Genomic DNA, 21,048 nt, shown 5'->3' on the forward strand with positions numbered 1-21,048 from the left:
ACTGCAAATCATTCACATTCTCAGTGAGCAACATAGCTTCACTGACATACAAAAGTACATGCATATTCACATCCCTAACCTATATATATCTAACATCACCAGAAGCATTTCTTATATATTCCTCATAAATATAGCAATTAGCCCATAAACCATCCCAAATCCAAGCCTTTTACATTTGTCATAGACTTTATCTAAAATAGCATATGCATCATAAATGTCATTTTTTCCCAAGCTTCAGAAGCAGATTTGATGAGGACAAAAATATTACTGGTGTTCTTTTTAACATCATTGGCTACAAACCAGTCCATTTACTACCTTGTTTTACAAACAGTATATGAAAAGGCAACATAGAAATCAAAGATTAAAAAAAAAAAATTCCCAGAGGTGTTGAAAGTGTATTTTGGAGAAGGAGGGAAGGGAGCCAAACAGAAATTTTGAGAAAAGTTCAAATATATGCAGTCCTTTTTATGTTGAGGGTCAGTTTGGTCTAGTGTTTAAGACATGATGCTAGAAACCAGGAAACCATGAGTTCTAATCTCATTTTAAGCATGAAACATGGGTTGAAAAATTTTGGACCAGTCATTCTCTCTTAGCCAACAGTGCAAGACTTGAGTGACAAGCTGGTTTGCTGATTCCAGTTGCAATCAATGGATCACTCAATTGATCTGAAAAATCAATTGAGGGGCCTAGCGGTTAAGACGCTGGACTTGTTGACCCAAAGGTTGGCAGTTGAGACCCAAGTACCATGTGATGGGGTGAGCTCCTGTTTCTGCCCCATCTTCTGTCAACCTAGTAGTCCAAAAGCATGCACATGTAAATAAATAGATGCCACTTCGGTGAGGTGGTAACAGCATTCCATGCACTTCAGCATATTGTCATGCTTACAACATCTTCAGATAACACCAGCTCCCTGTTTTGCCCAGCTCCGAATTCCCAAGGATTGTGACACACACCAACGATCCTTATCAAAGTTATAATGTACAAAGAATAAACAAAGTCCGGCAAAGGTTGGCAACCAGCCCAGAAAACAAGATACGATAAGACACTCACTCTTCAAAAATGCTCTGAAATAATTACATGTTGTTTCCAGCAAGAAATTACTAACTGCGTGCAACTTAAATAGGCTAAGGGAGTGGCCAATTATCCTCAAACCTTACTCTCGAGGAGACCTCTTCCTCCTGAGTAGCCACTCCTGCCTTTTGGCAGCCCTGTGTGCTTGAGCACTGAGGAGAGGCTCCTCCACTTCACTCTCTCCACTTGAAGGAGCCTCTGGAGGTTCTGAAGGCCCAGGCTGAGTCTCTGCCTCTAGCACCACATCCTCTTCAGCCTCCTCGCTGTTCGACGCGAGCGCTGGCTGCGCAGGCTGCTGGCATGACCCCACACCAGCCTCCTCCTCATCGGGATCAGCCACGATCTGCGCAGGCCGCTGGCGGGCAACAACACTCCCTCAGCTATGAAACAGAGATGAGCACACAATGGGACAGGGGAAACCTTTACCTTTGCATTTGCAGGAAAAAAAGTAGGAAGTGTTCTGACCTAGGCTTCGCCAGCAGCAGAAGTGGGATTCAAGTAATTTAATAACCAGTTCTCTGCCCTAATGATTTCTTCCAACAACCAGTTTGCCAAACTGCTCAGAATGTTAACAACCGGTTCTTCCGAAGTGGTGCAAACTGGCTGAATCCCACCACTGCCCAGCAGCACAAAGCCACGTCCTCATCCCGATAAACCCCTTCTATTTAATTTACAGTGAATTCCTGTCCAGAAAAGTCTTTTCTCTCCCACAGTCTTTCAAGATAGTTCACAATTACCGACCTTTATCAGGCTTAGAGAGTGGCCAAGCCAATATCTTTCAGACGCCATAATACTTGGCAAGAATGCAGGAATGAACTAATTGTCTCCTGCAAACTCCTCTCCCCTTTCACTCTTCTTTTATTCCCTATGAGAGGGGCCCTTCATCATCTACCTGTGGCCTTACTCCCAAGTTGACCCTTGTTCCTCAGTTGTTCCCTTCATCTGGCAACTCTGCACATGCGCACAATGGGAACAGGCTCCAGCTGTTTGTCTGCCTCATTGATGTCTGACTCTGAAGGCAGCTGATACCTGTCATATGGCCCTGGCTCCCTCTCTGCCTCCGAAGCAGAGTACTCGTCAGAGCCTTCCCCAGACTCCAGGACTGGCCCATGTTCCTCCCCAACATCCTCATTGTCCGAATCTACTGCCACTGGCAGGCCACAACAAGAAGGCAAAAAATACCATTCAGTGTATATATTTACAAATATAAATAAACTGATGTTGCTGCCAAAATTTATCATGTAGTGAAATCTGGACAGTGATCGGGTCAAATTCATTAAACTGTAGATTAAAAAAATCAACAATAAAAAGCAAGTCCATGAACAAATAATGAACCTATCCTTTATTAATTTGTCATACTCTGCCTTTCAGGTAAAGAAATGCATCTTTGTTCTTGCACCTGGAAGTTGCATTGTATTATTTGCTGCTATGACTATTCTCAGAAGATAATCAGAGACAAGAAACAGCCTTACATAAATTCTTACAAGCTTTTTCGTGTTTTTTTTTTCATTTCCCCTGTCCCTTCATATCTCTATGTTAGACACGTCAATCATTACAGCAGCTGCAGTAATACTTCTGTATCTAGGAAGTTTTCTACACTGGAAGAAGCAAGGCAGAACTATATCTCTCAGGTAGAGGATCATCTTGTAGACACACAATAGGTCTAGAAAATATTCTTCATGTATAGGAATTTTCAAGCTGGATAAATATCTCCGCCACAGCTATGTGAATCATAACATAATCGATATATGCCTGCTTTATGTTTTCCAAAAAGAAATTTTCTAGGAGTCACTGACTCAAAATCCAACGTCCCCTCTCTGTTCCACTGAATGAAGAAATTCTATCTGGAAAAACACCCAGTTGGATTTCATACTTTATTTTCCTGGGCAATACTTTTTCTATATTCTATATACGCTGGTAATAAATGGCCCTATAAATGCCATCCAAAGATACACTGCAAAAGGAGGGCAGTGTACCAAAGACTCAGCATAAATCTTGATATACTAAGAGATCATGGAAGGCAGCACCTTGCCAGAGGTGAAAACTGGCTGCCATATATGAAGAATACTATGGAGCCCTGAAGACATTATATAACTAAGATGCCTAGGGTGGGCAGTGAAAGGAATTGGAAACAAATCATACCTAAATTCAGAAGAGTGGGAGAGAGAGAAACAGTAAAATCTATTTTACAAGATAATCATGGGTTCTAAACCATGCTTATTATTGTTCGTAATAATTTGTGGGTCTCCTGCCATACTGTAGCTAAGCTCCAATAGACTTTTTCAGCAATCAACTTCTAACAATCTGCTCAGTTATAACAGAAGGGAGATTTAGTCCAACTATTGCTAAATCATCACAACGTTTTGATACTTGTATTTACCTCACTAGACCTGTTTTAATCTCGTAGCAATTGCATGGTATTTTAAGTTCTTGCTATTTCTCCTTCTCTCTGTCAAATGTAGACAACACAATGCTTTACCTTAGACTAAGGATCTCCGAGATAATATCCTTAAACCATCAGAGATACTACAAAGCCTTCCCTGGTGACCACCAGCCCTCCTCTCTCATTCTACCATTTATAAAGTTACAATTTCTGGGTTTCAAAAATCCAGACCATTAGATGACAGGAAAAAGACACAGAAAACTCAGTTTGCTGCCAATTAATACTTGCAGATTCATAACAGGTGGGCCACCCAACTCCTTCACAACTATGTCTGTATATATTTGCCAGCAAAAAGTATAAAAATAAGCTGACGATTAATAGGAGTTTAGCACAGAGGAAGCAAGCTCATTTGTTTTCCTTCAAATTGCCATTTTTCTTAAGTGCCCATAGACAGTTTAAAGGCCTGTGCCTTGGATAATGCTGATTTTGAGAACAAAAACCTTACTTTTTCCTTCAGGATATTACAACAACTGAACCATTCATAATTGATGGATGGTGCAATTTCAACAACACATAGCCAATGACAGAATTAATTAGGCATTGATATTATCACAGTTATATTAGTTCAAGATAATTTACATCTTCTAAACACAGTCTTTAAGCTTTACTCAGATAATCTGGTAGTAGCAAAACATGTATTTGTCCTGAGGCAAGACTGCAGAATGAATGAATACATGTCTGGATTTTGTTCTCTGTCAACATGACAGAAAGAACAATGGCTTGGGTATAAAGACTGGCATAACCAGCCAAATTTCAGAGAAGGAAATTTCTTAGCAGGCAATGAAAGAAAACCATGGTTCAGCTTTAATATTTGAATGAACCACAAAGTTTTTGTTGTACTAAAATGTAAAAAGAACACACACACTACTTCAGAGAGAAGGAAACATGTTTCTAGAAAAGTGCATGCTATATGTGCATATATATGAGTTCACCGCTAACAATAGTATGCTTTTTTCTTTTTCTTTTGTTTTTAAAGTTTGGCCACAGGTTGTTTTTTTTAAATAGCTGCTCATTTGGCTTCAGTCTCATTCACTGTGCAGACTTAAAAAGAAAGGTTCTGCTCCAATTAAAACATGTAACTTGGAAAGTCTTCATTTAAATTGTAACATTCAAGTATTTTCAGTTGTTCAGGAGAGGGTAAATTGTTTATTATGAGATAAACAAATCTATGCCTGTCCAGATGTTTTTGCTTAGTGAGTATTATGCTTCCCCAGTTATCCACATGAAGGTCACAAAAAAACAACTACCACCTGGGAAGGACCTTTATCTGACCTATTCATATTTACTTGTGTAGCATAACCTGCTTCTTGTCACTCAAGCTTTCAAACTACATTAATAAAAGCTGAATCCCAATTGCCTGCCAGAGTCCTTCATGTCTTTAGCTAAGAGTTTGTGGGGAGAGACTCAGAAAATCATGTACAAAGGAAAGGGAACCTTCTTATGTAGCTGCTTAATAAAAACAAAACAAAACTCAAGAACAAATAAAATTTCTGTCAGCGCAATTAGTTTTTAGGCCCTGTGGATGGACCTGGAGACTTTTCATGCTGAAAAAACAAGAAAGGGAGGATATAAATGGAAATAATTTTCCCCCAAAGTATATAAAAGATTAATTGGGATGGCATGAAATTACATTACCTGGTTTTATCATAGCTTTGTATATTCCAGTCAAACCGTTTTGTAGGAAGTTAGCACCCACCCATCTCTTAGAAGAATGAAATGTTCTAGGAAATATTAAAAAGGCAGAATATTATATTTCCCTGGATGAGAAAAGGAGAAACATGTTTTTAAAGACAAAGCAGCTCCCTGCAGCTCCCTGCCCCCCATTTCAGCTCCAGGGTGATGGGATTAAGACCTTCACCCTCAGGACATGATAGGATTAACTTCATTACCTCATCACCCAGCAAGATTCAACCAAGCCTGGGACTCAAGACAACCTACAAAGCTATCCGTGGGTGACCCCATGGGAGTCTGACAACCCGTGGGCAGTTACCTAGAAATTACCATAAGAAACTAGTTAGTAAAGCTAAATTAAATCTTTTGGAGGCAGCTCTATGTCTGAAAAGACTCTTGTAGAAGAAGCTGCCTTTATGGACATTCATTCATCCATTCATCAAATTTTAAAGCCATCCATCTCCCTCAAAGAGATGTGCATACAGATATGCGTACAGATAAAATCATTGTAAAAAGATAAGGAACGGAGAAACATTACAAAGATATAGACGTATGCATTCAACAGTTCATATAAGCATGATCTACATGATATCCAGCTAGTAATAATCCTCGGTATGTAGAAAAGACTTTGGGAGACAGGGTGAAAAGATGTTGCCTAGGGAATGGTCTGATAAGAGAGAGCAGAGCTTGATAATAAGGAATGGTAAGAAGCTCAGAAGGGACCCTCCCTAAAGTCTCAGGCTGTAAAAATGACAGTAGAAAATGTGTACTTTCAGATTTGTAACCTTTTGGGCATCATGGAAGTTTCATGGAAGACAATTTTCCCATGGTAGGTGGAATGGTTTCACATTCTATCTAGATCCTGCATATGCAGGATGAAGCTTTGCTTATTTGTGTGGCCCAGTTCCAGACCGGTACCGGTCCACGGCCTGGGGGTTGGGACCCCTGGCCTAAATAGTTCTTCCCAATGATATGATCTTTACAGTATTATATGGCATAATTGTGTTGTGTTTAATTGTGTTAAAGAAGAATGAGACTATAATGTACACCCATGCTTTGAATAGGTAGCAGGATAGAATCCGTGACAATGCAGAGGAATTAGACTGATTTTGGTTGTAAGCCCAGTGCCTGGGCTATGCCTGGGCTATGGATAACAAACCAGTTTTATTTTACAGAATAATTGTCGTTACAGGTAATCCTTGTTCATTGACCACAAGCTGCCCTGGCAACTTGATCAGCCGCGGTGGCACAGTGGTTAGAGTGCAGTACTGCAGCCCACTTCTGCTGACTGCCAGCTGTTTGCAGTTCGAATCTCACCAGGCTCAAGGTTGACTCAGCCTTCCATCCTTCCAAGGTGGGTAAAATGAAGACCCAAATTGTTGGGGGCAATATGCTGAATCTGTAAACTGCTTAGAGAAAGCTGTAAAGCACTTTGAAGTGGTATATAAGTCTACTGTAAGTCCTAAGTGCTACTGGTATCATTAACTGAAGCACTTAGACACTGCACTTTTTTACAGGATACTGTAAAATCTCCATCCCTCCCCAATCCAGGGGAAGGTTACTGCAAAATCCCCATTTCCTCCCAATCAGCTGGGACTTAGGAGGCAGAGAATAGAGGGGGGCAGGGCCAGTCAGAATTTTTACTAACGGTTCTCCAAACTACTCAAAATTTCCGCTACCGGTTCTCCAGAACTGGTTAGAACCTGCTGAAACCCACCTCTGATCACCACCAATCAAAGAAATAATGCTTTAGATGAACCAAGCCTCTTTTCTTATCAAAGGTACATTTTTCTTCATGTCACTCCTGTGAATCATTGCTTTGTTAAGTGCCAATAAAAGCATTTCCAACATAAGAAGGTTTAATCACATGTGTGCAGATTTAGCCCAGAATTACCCTAATTACATGAGTTGTTGATAGCAATTGAGCTTAAAAAGGTAATTAATATTTTTCTTTTAGAAAGCTAAACAGGAAAAGTAAACATGCTAATGTTAAAACATGGTTTTTAATATTATGCAATCAAATCTAGATCTAAAATTGATTCCATTCAATTGCTTAGGGACTTTTTAAAAAATGTATCTGATTACCTCAAGATATGGTGACTATGGAATATGGAAGGACATAAAAATGGATTTAAATAGATTGCAAAAATTAAATTTATCCTTAATAGGAAGAATTTCAGTAATTAAAATGAATGTACTACCTAGAATGTTATTTTTATTCAGATTATACCAATATTGATTAGAGATTCCACTTTCAAATAGTGACAGAAAGATATATCTAAATTTATTTGGCAAAATAAAAAACCAAGAATTAAATACAAGCTGCTACAAGATTCTAAAGATAAGAGGAAGTCTGGGTTTGTGGGATCTTAGATTATATTATGATGCTTGTTGTCTGGTATGGTTAAAAGATTGGTTAACTTTAAAAAATTCAAGGCTATTAGACCTCGAAGGTTTTGATTTGAGATTTGGGTGGCATGCCTATCTGTGATATTACAAAGTAAAAGTTAACCCTGGCTTTAAGATTCATGCTATTAGGCAATTGATTGCACATGTATGGTGGAAGTATAAAAGAAGATTAGCTGATAAAGTGTCAATTTGGCAATCACCTCGTGAAGCACAGATGATTTCAGAATGTAAATGGATGACAGATCGAGACTTATTGATATTTGAAAAAGGGGTTTAAGATAAAGACAAGAGAACAACTAGTAAGTAAAGGATTTGCTTGTGATTGGTTTAATTATTACAAAATTTCTGAAAGATTTAAACTTGATAAAAAAAAATTGTTTTCACAGGAACTAAATCTGAATTGGACGTTAATTTATGTTCTGGAGATGACCATTTGATTTCTAAAGTATATAAAATGCTACTCAAGATAAATCTAGAAGATAAATAAAGAATGTATGGTAAAATTATACCCAAACCTTTTTGGGTATAATATAATGCTAGATAAATGGGACAATGTATGGACGGGGCTAAAATTTACATTAAATTTTAGTTTGAAAGAAAACTTTTGTAAAATGATGTATTGTTGGTATTTGACCCCAGATAGACTAGCGAACAGGTATAAAGGGATTTCTAATAAATGCTGGAAATGTAGTCAAAATCCAGGTTCATTTTATCATATGTGGTGGTCTTGCAAATATGTGAAAGCATATTGGATAAACATAACAATGACAATGCAAACAATAGTTAAGATACAAATACTAAGCTTTTCTTTTAGGTATGATGGACAAGTCAATTGAAAAATAATTTGGGGTGTTATATGTTCACTCTGTAAAAAACACTGTGAAATGGTATATAAATCTAAGTGCTATTGCTATTTGGACTAATAATAACAATAACACAATTATTACTGTTTTTCAGTGGCGGTGGGAGTTTTTCCTGTGGAGATCAAACTGCTTCCCTGCTTGATGACTTTTAAGGAGGCTGTTCTAGAGAAAATTCTAATTAACTAAAGAGTATTAGCGATCTTTTATCTATTTTTAATTATTGTCACTCCTTATTGTTATTTTTATCTTGATTTATTTGGACTTTATGTTATCTTGTTTTAAATCGTTTACAGTATCTTAAGACTTACTGTGGATGTTTTAATGTTTTTATCTCATAGAAGCTCACAAGATTTCATTGGACTGTGGCAAAATAAAATGGAGCCAATGAATGAATAAATGTTCTTTATTAGAAAATCCCAGATCCTATAAATATTTAAATTAAAAAAAAAAAGATTGGGATAATTTCAAGAAACGTCTTTGCATTTGTTGAATGATGAAAAATGTGACATCTACAGACACATAGATAGCACAATATACAAATGTGCAAGTGATTTTCTACATGGGGAAGTATCATTGGGTTTGCTACTGCTTCCTTTTTAGCAGGGTTATCAAACTCACAGCCCTGTCGGATGCGTCATGCGCTGGCCATGCCCACAGTTTAGCGAAGGGAGAAAAAGTCTCCATACATCACGTGACGATGCAAGTTTAACATCCCTGCTTTTTAGCATCTAATGCAGAAACTCTGGGGGTAGGGGGTAACAACCATTGCTTTCATTGTACAAATTCAATAGAAAGAGATATTGGATATAAGTCAAGCCAAGTTCATCCCTTATATTTTACTGCACTTCCTGATTTTTTTCTATATTGAAGAAGTCGCCTAATAATCCTTATTAACATTCTCTGCTTTGCATGACCCTGTCTGATATTTGGTAAGAAAGTTATACAAAATTAGAGCTACAATTTCAGCAATATTATTAGTTCTTTCCCAAGTTAGCAAACTTCTTTACATAAATTAAAGCTTTCTTAAAACAAAGCTTTCCTAATGGGAATAGAATAGAAATCCTAAATTAAACAGAACTGAATGGTAGAAATCTTAAATTAAAATGAAAAGAATTCTATTCATGGAAAGGAAACTAGCAGGGAAGAAAAGCTTTTTAATCCAGATGTAGTAGCTCTCTCTGAATATCTACAAAGATGTTATTTAACCTGAAGTGGTATTGTCTAAGGAAGGCCTTCATGTATGCCTTTTTTTTTTCAATAAGACTGAGTCAGCTCTGAATCACATCTCAGACCTAGAATGGAGATATGTAACACCTAGAATATTTTAACATTACTGTCATAGGTGAAATTAATTGAGATGCACTGAATAAGTTTGAGTAAAGATACTGTGAATCATATTAGTTCTTGCACTTTGAAAAAATGGATTAGTGGCAGCCAAATTAATACATTTTTAAAGGGTTGTGATATTTAATAACCTCTCTGACAGAAATGTTTCTTATATATTAATAGGGCAAATGTTAACTTACTTAAATGAGAAAATGATAGCCATAACCAAAAGGTCCATCAAAATAAAATATATTATTACTACTTTCTTTAATACCGAATGATTTATTATGCCATGACACTGAATCAATTGCTTATTTCTCTCATAATTCAATAAGGCAAACATTATTTAGTTGGTCTTCTCAAGTTCAATAATAATACAAATGTCATCTTCAACTTAAATTCATGTTAACCATTTGTTATAAAAGTGCCCTTAGTAAAGGGGAATAACTGGCAGCCATGTTTGCTAGTCTTCTCTAACAACCACTAGATGTGATGAACTCAAGCCATTTTGGTCTAGTGCAGTGATGGCTAACCTTTTCCAGACCGAGTGCCCAAAGCATATGCATGCTTGCACCAATGCGCATGCGTGCACCCGGACCCCCAAAATGCAATGCGTGTGCGGCAGTGGTGGGTTTCAAAAATTTTTACTACCAGTTCTGTGGGTGTGGCTTGGTGGGTGTGGCATGGCTTGGTGGGTGTGGCAGGGGAAGGATACTGTAAAAACTCCATTCTCACCTCAATCCAGGGGAAAGATACTGCAAAATCCCCATTTCCTCCTGATCAGCTGGGACTCGGGAGGCAGAGTATAGATGGGGCTGGGCCAGTCAGAATTTTTACTACCAGTTCTCTAAACTACTCAAAATTTCTGCTATCGGTTCTCCAGAACTGATCAGAACCTGTTGGAACCCACCTTTGGTGTGCAGGTCCTGTACCCTGCACATATGTGTGCCCTCTGCACACGCCCTTCCCCTGCACATGCATGCGTGGCTCCCTACACACGCCCCGCACATGTGTGGCAGAGACCCAAAGACCAGCTGGCCAGTGGGAGGCATGCGCGCATGCACAGCAGAGCTGAACTGGGGCGACGACTCGTGTGCCATAAGAGAGGGCGCTGCGTGCCACCTCTAGCACATGTGCCATAGGTTCGCCATCACATGTCTAGTGTTTAAGGCAACAGGCTATAAAGTAGGAGACAGTGAGTTCTAATCTTGCCTCAGGCATGAAAGCTGGCTGGGTGACTTTGGGCCAGTCACTCATTCTCAGCCTAACTCACCTCACCTTGCTGTGGGAAAAATAGGAGAGAGTCTTAGGTATGTTTTATTCATAAAAATACTAAAGATGAGATGCAAATAAATAAAATAAACAAACTATGATTCTTATCATATGAAATCAGTCTGAAACAGTTGGCTTACAAAAAGTGTCCTTATATTCCCAGGTCCATGACACTCTTGTATACAAATCGTCCCTTTTCTCTATTGAGTGGGAGAGCTAATTTTATCAGTAGGAAGGTACTTTTGTCAGTGGGTAGACTCCCCATAATCTTAATTTATGGAGATTTTCAGTCATCCAGGTCATGGTTGTCATAAAGGTGCTTTTTTTTTCAGAGATGAAGTAGCTTCTTGGATGATAAACAAAATTCTTCCAAGAAAAACCAGAGTCTAGTTTCCTCTTGAAAAAGCACTTTTGGAACATAACCTTGATATTTATGAGTTCACCTGCAGTCTAACTAGGAACAGTGGAGGATATATAAGGGAAAGATGTTACAGAAGATTGAAGCTTCTGCAGTCTTTAATAAAAATGGTATGAGTGGCAATGCTAACTAGTAATAAAGGGGCAACCCTGTTATCTCTAGCTTATCAGAAACAACAGAAGCAAAGTGAAGATCCCAAAATCTTTGTAAACCTAGATCCAAAATTGATCAGTTATGCCTGATTATGGATACAGCTTTGTGAATAACACACCATTACAGGATAGCACATCTGACTAATGTGTACACAGGGGCCCATAGTGGATTGTGAAGAAATTATGTAAGGAACAATATGTTTAGGAGTTAACATATGATATGTTGACACTCTGACTCAATTTAGATCCACAATTGTTTTCACACTTTAGCTTGTGTAATGTAATGTTACGTATGAGGTAAATCATAATTGATTTTAAATTATTTCCAACATGACAGAAAGCCAAGGATGTTTTCTTGTATGGGGGAGGAAAGGGGGAGGTTAATACTTTAGCATATAGGATCACCCAAATATTTTTCCTGTTGAAGATAAATCAATCTGGCACCTAAAATCTTCTCACCACCTGCACTCTGAAACATCTCTCTGGAGATTTATACAGCTCTCCCTGATTGTTCAACGTATTTTTTGGAAACCTGGATTAGCTCCTAGGCCTGGGGTCAGGTTGGTTGTTGAGCCTCTGCTACTGTTTATATGGATATGTTGGGATGGGGTTTTTTTCTGCATGTGTCCCCCTTCATTTTATAGTTTCTTATTTTGAGATGTAAATTATCCAGGGTCATTTGGGAGCTGAGCAACCTTTAAATCTATTAAAATAAATAATCTTCAATAGCTGTCAAATCTAAATGGCCATAGGGAAAATCACAGTTGTTTTTCCTTTTTAAAAATTGTTTTAAATGTAAGACCAAAAAAAAAAAAAAAAAAGGAAATAGGTAGCAAGGATGGGGAATTGCTTCCATACCTCCAATTATGGCAGAATTTCAACAGTGAGTATCATGGCCAATTGACCTTATTGTTTAAAAGTGCTGAGAGCTTGGTCTGTTGTGTGGATGTTTGGGTGGTTTAGGGGTGGAGAAATGTGTTTGGGGATTGTTATGTGTTGGACCTGGTCTTTGGGTGTTAAGTGAATTTTGTTGTATGGGTATACTGTGTATACACATACAATGACAATAAAGTTATTTATTTATTTATACTATACTAGTACAGGTAGTCTTTGACTTGCCACCATTGATTTACAGTGACTGATTGAAGTTACAATGCCATTGAAAAAAGTGTCTTTTGACCATTTTTCATACTTATGAACTTTATAGCATCCTCCTAGTCACGTGATTAAAATGTGACCACTTGGCAACTGGCATATATTTATGACAGATGGACTGCCTTGGGGTCATGTGATAACTATTTATAACCTTCCTTCAATGGGGAAACTAGATTTGCTTAATGACTACAAGATTTACTTATATTCAATGATTCCCTTAATAACTCTGGCAAAAAGGTCGTAAAATGGGGCAAAGCTCACTTAACAACTGCCTTGCTTAACAACAGAAACTTTGGGCTCAATTGTGTTCGTAAGTCGAGGACTCCCTATCTATACTGCTGCCCTTTTAATAGACTGGGAAAGTTATCATCTTACGGACCACTTACACTTTATATATTTGAGACTACTCTTGCAGCCAGATTTGTTCTCTTCAAGAAAACTAAAAATATTTACTTCCTGAATCTGCACAGGTGAACCCTAATTTCTAGTAGTGATATAAAATACATTTAATTGCATCCTTACGTTCATAGGTTTGAGTTGGTTTCTTCTTCATCTTTCCTCTTTAGTTAGAAATAATGTGTGCTATGCAAGAACAACAAACAGCAAAGAAGACATTTTTGTGTTCTCATCTTTAATGTAAAGAATTATTTTTTTCATACATTGTATAAAAGAAGATATGATCATAGTTTGATAGCTCCTCTTAGTTTTGCTGAGCGTCCCCTGGGATTGTTTTTAATTTCTGTATCCTGGGGAGTGAGCACTTTCTTTTCTATAAGTTTCCATTTTGAACTACAATTTTCACCGAATGATTCGTCCTCCCTTTCTACTAAGTCCATTCTTGCTCTCCTGATCTTCTGCCTTACACTAAGGTTGAACCTTTCTGAAATGTCTACCCCATGCAGAAATCTTTTGACAATACGATCTTCTAAAGAATGGAAAGTAATTGCTACAAGTCTTCCCCCAGGTTTTAGAAAATGTTCAGCTGTCTTCAAACCTTCATAGAGTTCATGTAGTTCATTGTTGACAAATATACGCAAGGCTTGAAAAGTTTTGGTAGCTATATGTGCTGGTCTTGAAAGTTTGTCTTTTCGAGCATACAAAATGGTTTCTGGAAAAGCACCTATTTTTAAAAAAAGAAAAAATGAAAATGAAAATATTTTGAATATTTCGAACACCTCTGAATAAATTTACAGTCATTTTAACAGTTAACCATAGTAAATATCTGGATATTGATGCCATTTTAATTTTGGCTTTCGAAATTTTTAACAAGCTAGTGATAATGTCTCTGAATCTCTAGGTTATTCAAAACTTAATCTCATTTCTGGTAAGTGTTGACATTATGCTGGTTCAAATTGGCAAGTCATAAAGAAATATTTTATATTATTTGAATTCATAATCAGCCAACACAACTTGTTTCAATAAACTGTAGCATCCAACTTCATACATTTTAGATACACTTGAAATAAAAATAATCTATTTTTACTTTTCTGGAAGTCTGCAGTCATTTATATTATTCACCTGTTTTATTTGGCACCATGAAATATAATGAACATTAACTGCTGCTGTTTTCCAACAAATGGATTAAAAATGTAGTTATTTTATTTCATTTTGTTTACAATCTTGCTATTTCTCCTATCAATCTGATTCTGACTTGATGCTAGAGTTTCTTACTAAAAGACTTACCAGTGGACAAACATTCCATCCTATTGCTTGAACTGCATTATTAAATAATGGAAATGAGGACTAATTTTGGTTGTCTGTTGAAAGGTTACAGTTGGGGATATGCCTCATTTCCATTTCACAAAATGCAGAAATTACAATGAATGCCTACATTTAGATGGAGAAAATGTTTTGGTGTCCACAGCAAGTCATAGCTTTTAAATATTTTTCATTTTAGATTTATAATTTAAAGCATCATATATATTTCATGTATATATAAAATTTTCCTTTGACTGGAGCTTCTTGGGAGCAATTAAAATCCTTATATAAGATGCATGCAATTCATATTTAGTTAGGCCATATAATGTAATTTCTATAAGCATGAATAGACAACAAATTATAAATCGGCATATAAATCAAATTAAAAAAAAATTATGAGTAGATGAAAAATACATTCATCTAAGGAAGCCTAGTTCATCATGGCATGGATTTATTTGCCTTAACTGGCACTTGCAGAAACTGGGAGCAATTTACAAATCCTTGATAAATTGTTCAGATTATATATTAAAATCATACATTGTTACCATATAAATACAGATGTTCCAATAGAGCAACTCTTATAAACCATAATTACGTTTTCATTTAATTTATATACCATCAAAACCTAGGATTAGCTAGAGTTCAGCAACATCTGGAGAATCATACAGTGCCTAGCTCTAACATTAAAAATGGCAGCATTGTACCATTACAACTCTGACTGAAAATGTTACTGCAACTAAAAATGCAGGCCTAAGAACTTGTGTATAATGTAATCAACAATTTTATTTTGACATAGCCATATTTTTTTTTTTGCGGATGTTTCCAAACTAGAAAATCAAATACGGCAAGACAAATATTCATTTAAAACTAAAGTGCAAAAAGTGAAACCCACAAGTATTTCTCTTGTGGCCCCTACACTATTCCGAAACTTGGTTCAAATTTCGGCTTCCTTCCAAATTTAGTCTTTTCTTGGCACTTTTTTTTTCTGAACTGAGATAAGGGGTAAAAAAACAGCTGCTACCATTTCATGGTTTAACTCCCCCACCACCAACCTCTTTTTTAGAATGGATTCTAGCACTGTCCATTTTTGAAGTATAGACCTTGCAATACAGCTTCCGAGTCTGACAAAGCCCTTCCGCTGGTGGGAATTATGTCTCTTGCTTCCAAAAGACTACTGGAAAACTATATCTCGGTTTACTGTAGCAGGAGGGTTTGTAAAATATGTACGTATTTTATGCCTTGAGGACCTCATAGCCTGGGAACTATTTTTCCTGAATTTATAATACATTTTTTTAAAAAAGTATCTCAATTATTTCCAAAAATATGAAGTATTGAAGGCAATTTCAGATGCTTAGCAAGACTTCAATTATACCAACCTGAAACTGAAAAAAATAAAAAGAGAGAGATAACTAGCATAATAAATAGGACAATGTTGCATGAGGATATGCTGAGCGTCAGAGAGGAATACCCATTGTATGATTAAATACATTACCACCCAGGAAGACAGGCATGCCTTTAAGGGGAATTAGAGCAGGGTAGCCAAATATGCCATTTTTGAAATTCTGAAGTCCTCCAAATTCATCAATTGTTTTGATGTTAGTTTCTGGTGCTCTTTCATAAAGACCCTATTTGGCAACAATCTGCTTTTCAGATTCCCACCTTCTCAAAAAACCTCAAAGTCTTTTAGTTGGACCTTTCTGCAATTTCCAATTTTATTGACAGTTTTTGGGATATCTGTTAGAGGCTCATTTTGAGGATATAATCCTCATATGCTATGCCTATGAAATGACTGAAGAATTTAGTTTGAGGCAAGATAGGGTTTCTAATTTTAATTTAATTTAATTTAAAGGATTTGCATGACATATGAGTAGATAATGCTGTTTTTTTCCCTCTCTTTATGTCAATCTCTAAGCTTCAATTTAACCCTAAAACTCACTGGGGTTCTGAGTAACTGACTGAAAGAAAGTCACTGAATGGCTATGGATCAAGTGAGAAGACCAGCTGTATAGTGGTAAAACAAAGGAACAGAACTGATAATTCATAAATAAATAAGAATTTGATATGTGTTGAACAGATTCTTATTCACTTTAAAAAATGCAGCCTCACAACAGAGAGACCCTTTAATCACAAATATCAGCTGTGAACAGGAACATTTTCACCTTAATTTTCTAAATCAGCTACCTCCATTCCTTGAAAGAGAAGAGCTAGCCATGATAATTAGCTTTGTTACCATTTCAATGTGCAATACTCACTATAAATAAAACATTAATGAATCATACACTAATTACCTAGGTACAGTTATATATTAATTATATATCTGCAACTTAATATATAAATTATAAATATAAGAGCCTTGGTACTACAGTGGTTTAAAGCACCCTTTAAAGCACCCTGTTATTAACACAGCTGCCTGCAATTTACTGCTGGTTCGAATCTCTCCAAGGCTCAAGGTTGACTCAGCCTTCCATCCTTTCTAAGGTAGGTTAAATGAGGACCCAGTTTGTGGGGGCAATAAGCTGACTTTGTATAAATATACAAAAGTATGAAGGCTATTGCTTAACGCACTGTAAGCCGCCCTGAGTCTCCGGAGAAGGGCGGCATATAAATCAGATTAAAAAAAAAAAAAATTAATTATTTTGGCTTACATGCTGCTGTTATTTTGTCTTGTACATTATAAATATAGCTAGTCCTCAACTTATATTAAAGGGTCAGGCTCAAGGTTGACTCAGCCTTCCATCCTTCCGAGGTAGGTAAAATGAGGATCCAAATTGTTGGGGGCAATATGCTCTGTAAACCGCTTAGAGAGGGCTATAAAACACTGTAAAGTGATATGTCTAAGTGCTATTGCTATATGACTATTTGATTGGCGACTGTTTGAAGTTATGAAAAGGCTGAAAAAAGTGACTTATGACTGTTGCAGTGTACCCTGGTCATGTGATCTAAAAATCAGGCATTCAGCAACCATCTAAAATTATCCCAGTTACAGCATCTTACGGTCATGTGATTGCCATTTACAATCTTCCCAGAGGGCTTCCAACAAGCAAATCAATGGGGGTGGCCAGATTCATTGTGTGGTTTGTTTAATGACCACAGGAAAAAAAGTGCAGTCACAAGGAAGTAAACACCAGAAACCAGCAAAAGCTGCTAAAAACCACGGTCACAAAAACCTGCAATAGTAGTAAATTTGAGCCAGTTGTCAAGCACCCAAAATGTAACCAAAATGTGACATTATCTGTGTGTTTTGTGTATGTGTGCCCAGCTGGAAACTTAGGAACTGGGTCATAAGGAGTTCTGGGGAGGTCTATTGTAATTTCAAACAGTCAATAAGCAACTGAACATTAACAAAGACTACCTCTAATAGTAAAAACCCTACAAACATTGATAAATATATACCAGGGGTGAAATGCTCCCGGTTTGGACTGGCTTGGGTGAGTAGGTAGCGATGGCAGCGGGCAGTTCGGAGAAGCGGTAGCAAAAATCCCTGCCCCTGCCCCCCATGCCCAGCTGAGCTGCACGATCATCAGAGCCTTTTTTTTCTTTTAAATGGCTCTGACGAGCCAAGCTCTGACAATCCCAACTGAGTTGCCTGCTAACCGGTAGCAAAAATCCCTCCCCCCCACCCTCAAGCCTCCAGCTTGCTTACCTTAGCTGCAATGCCTACCTTGCTTCGCTTGCTATAATCCCTGCAATCCATTGCATCAGCAAGCAACTGAATCTCCCTGCATGCAATAGCTCATCGGTGAGCAGCTCTATCTACCTGCCTGCCTTCCTGCCTTTCATGTACCTTCTATTGCAGGGGTCTCCAACCTTGGCAACTTTAAGACTTGTGGACTCCAACTCCCAGAATTCCTGGGAGTTGAAGTCCACAAGTCTTAAAGTTGCCAAGGTTGGAGACCCCTGTTCTATTGGGAGCTTTAAAAAAATAGTTAATTGGGTTTTTTTTTAGTTGTTCTTTTTTTAGACCTAGCCATTTAAAGTTTAGGAAGTTTTAAATTTAGCTGCTTTTATATAAAAATAAAAATAAATTAAAATAAAATAATATTTGTGCAGCTTTCTGAGATTTAGTGTGTTTCTGTAGTGTTTCACTCTAACTACACAAACACACAAAATCTCACAAAGCTGTATGTGGAATTTTGTGTGTGTAAAGTGTGAAAGTTGGTTTTTTTGGGCTTTTTGTGGCTGTGTGAGATTCCTGCTTGTTGCAGGGGCCATTTTGGGTTTAGCACAGCTGCTTTTACATTGTGGGTGAGCCAGTTGTATTGTGTTTTGTACGTTAAAAAAGGGCAAAGAAGTGACATTGACTTGGCCACGCCCACCCAGTCACCTTACCACCAAGCCCCGCCCACTAATTAAACCACGCCCACAGAACCGGTAACAAAAATATTTTAGATTTCACCCCTGATATATACCTTAGTATTTTAGTTATACTATCTATTGCCATAGTTGGCTGTCTTTTAAGAAGCCTCTATGAACTTCAACAGATACCTGAAGAACATTGCCTTTTATTTAATGTCACACTAAGTTTGATAAACAGAAAAATATTTTCATATTTTCATAGTGATATTGTTCTTTGCTTTTGACTACTTTTAAAACAAATGAATATGGATACAAAGGTTGCAAAATAAAGAAATAAAAGACCAGGAGGAAGCCAGAGAAAAAACAAAAGAAATAATTTGGTTATGTTTTCCCTCCTAATCTCAGTTTAAACAGATTGAGTCCAGTCAAGAAAATGAAAATGGATAGACAGAAAAATTTCATTCTTCACCACTGGTGGCTCAGGAAAAAAAAATCTAATCTAGTTTACACCTTTGCAAAAAAAAAAAAAATGCTGGCAGTGGAAGAAAAATCTGCTTGGTAACAAGCTTTACTAGAGATAATAATAGAACAGAATAGATTTCATTCATAAAAATACCATGCTTCTGGAAGATAAATGATTTAAAATCCCAAGGAGAAAGAAAGTATCTGTTGTTTAGTTTTAGTTTGAGGATATTCTGATATTGCATAATGATAAAAAAACCTAATAGATGTGCATGTTAAAATGCACTAAATTGTAAGCTTCTGAATTAAATTCACAAACACTGTGCTTGCCAGCATGCAAGACCTCTTTGTGAGAGAGAGTATTATGACAGACTTTAGAAATTAATTCTTGTTAGAGGAATTTCCTGCTGAATCTGAAACATATTTAATAAGTTTCAATGACACATCTTATATCCTTTCATCGAGGAAGTGGTAACAAATTTTAATATCCAACTGAAATGCTATAAATTTTCAAATTATTAATTAAAATAACTGAATTTGGACCAACCTGAATAAAATTTGTTTATCGACTATGACTGTTTAAAGAGATAAATTAGCTTATATGTTTCAATTTCTTGACAAGTTAAATTCTCATAAGTCAATTACTACCTTATTACTAAATCAAATTAAGACAAAGAAAACTAAATTTTATTTTTGTTTTTTGATCAGAAAGAACAAGTAGGTATGTTGAGAAGCTGATTTTTTTTTGCATCATTACAATGGTTCCTTGATGAAACTATTATTTTAGATTTCATGATTGAACAGAAGAGTTGGATTCAGTGCCAAAAATGGCTCTTTTAACTCTATGATTCTTTCTGTGAATAAACACATTGTGTCATTCTAAGAGTTTAGTATAGATTGTCAAATGTTATATATTATACGACAAATATATTTACTGATATTAGTCATGTGAGACCCAGTTTGGTATAGTGGCTAACGGCCTAGGCTGGAAATGGGAGACTGAGTTCTAACACTGCCTTAGGCACACAACACCAGCTAGGAGATTTTGGGACAGTCACTCTTTCTCAGCCTTAGGAAGAAAGCAAGAGCAAACAACTTCTAAAAAATGTTGCCAAAAACCTGCTTGGACTTCTTCAGGCAGTCATACACACCACCATCACTGGAAAATCTGCCTTATTGTGGTTTGGCAATATAAATTTTCCACCTGATCATGAAAAAATAAATTGATTAAAATTCAGTTATTGCTATTGCTTATCTAATATTGTAAGGCACCTTACCCATCCTATTAATTGAAAAATAAGAAATTATGAAAAATGACTACGTACAAATATTTTCAGTAATCCATAAGGAGAAGAGATGAAATAAAGGATATTAGGAATATTTCCTTCATATGGAAACCAAGAGCTAAGTTAAATAGGTTTAAATAGTTTAAGGGACAAATATCACCTCTTATCCTGGGATATTTATTTGCCAGTAGATGGCAATGTCCATTCTCCAGTAGTTTTGAATGTCTGAGTACCTACACATGTTCAGCATCCTGAAGCTAGCAAAACATTCTCATTAACTACACAATCCTTGAACAACAATATTAAAAGGATCCATTGTGACAGGAGCACTAGTGGAGAAAGTGGAATCACCAAATAAGAGGAAAAAGAGGCATTTTGGGAGATAATTATGAGCCTTTTAAACACTCTCACATTTTTCAAGTGTTCTGCAAGTTTTGTCCCAAAAGCTGGTAAAAGGCTGAGGAGATATTTTACCAATTTGATTATAACTGTTACTGTATAATTCTTGGAAAGGCTGTGTCACCTG

General features: G+C 36.8%; 1 protein-coding gene across 2 annotated transcripts in view; it reads right to left on the reverse strand.

The window, feature by feature from the left end:
- Positions 1-13,410: 13,410 nt before the first annotated feature.
- The window catches only part of METTL15 (methyltransferase 15, mitochondrial 12S rRNA N4-cytidine), a 74,117-nt gene continuing 66,479 nt past the window's right edge, over positions 13,411-21,048 (reverse strand). For both annotated transcript variants that reach the window (XM_070957531.1, XM_070957532.1), the window contains exon 6: positions 13,411-13,900. In XM_070957531.1, the coding sequence (XP_070813632.1) occupies positions 13,461-13,900 (440 nt within the window). In that variant the 3' untranslated portion in view covers positions 13,411-13,460. The remainder of the gene's footprint in view (positions 13,901-21,048) is intronic.

This window comes from Pituophis catenifer, unplaced genomic scaffold (genome assembly GCF_029215685.1).
Source record: "Pituophis catenifer annectens isolate HBS135680 unplaced genomic scaffold, rPitCat1.0.hap2 SCAF_1, whole genome shotgun sequence".
Taxonomy (NCBI): Eukaryota; Metazoa; Chordata; class Lepidosauria; order Squamata; family Colubridae; genus Pituophis; species Pituophis catenifer.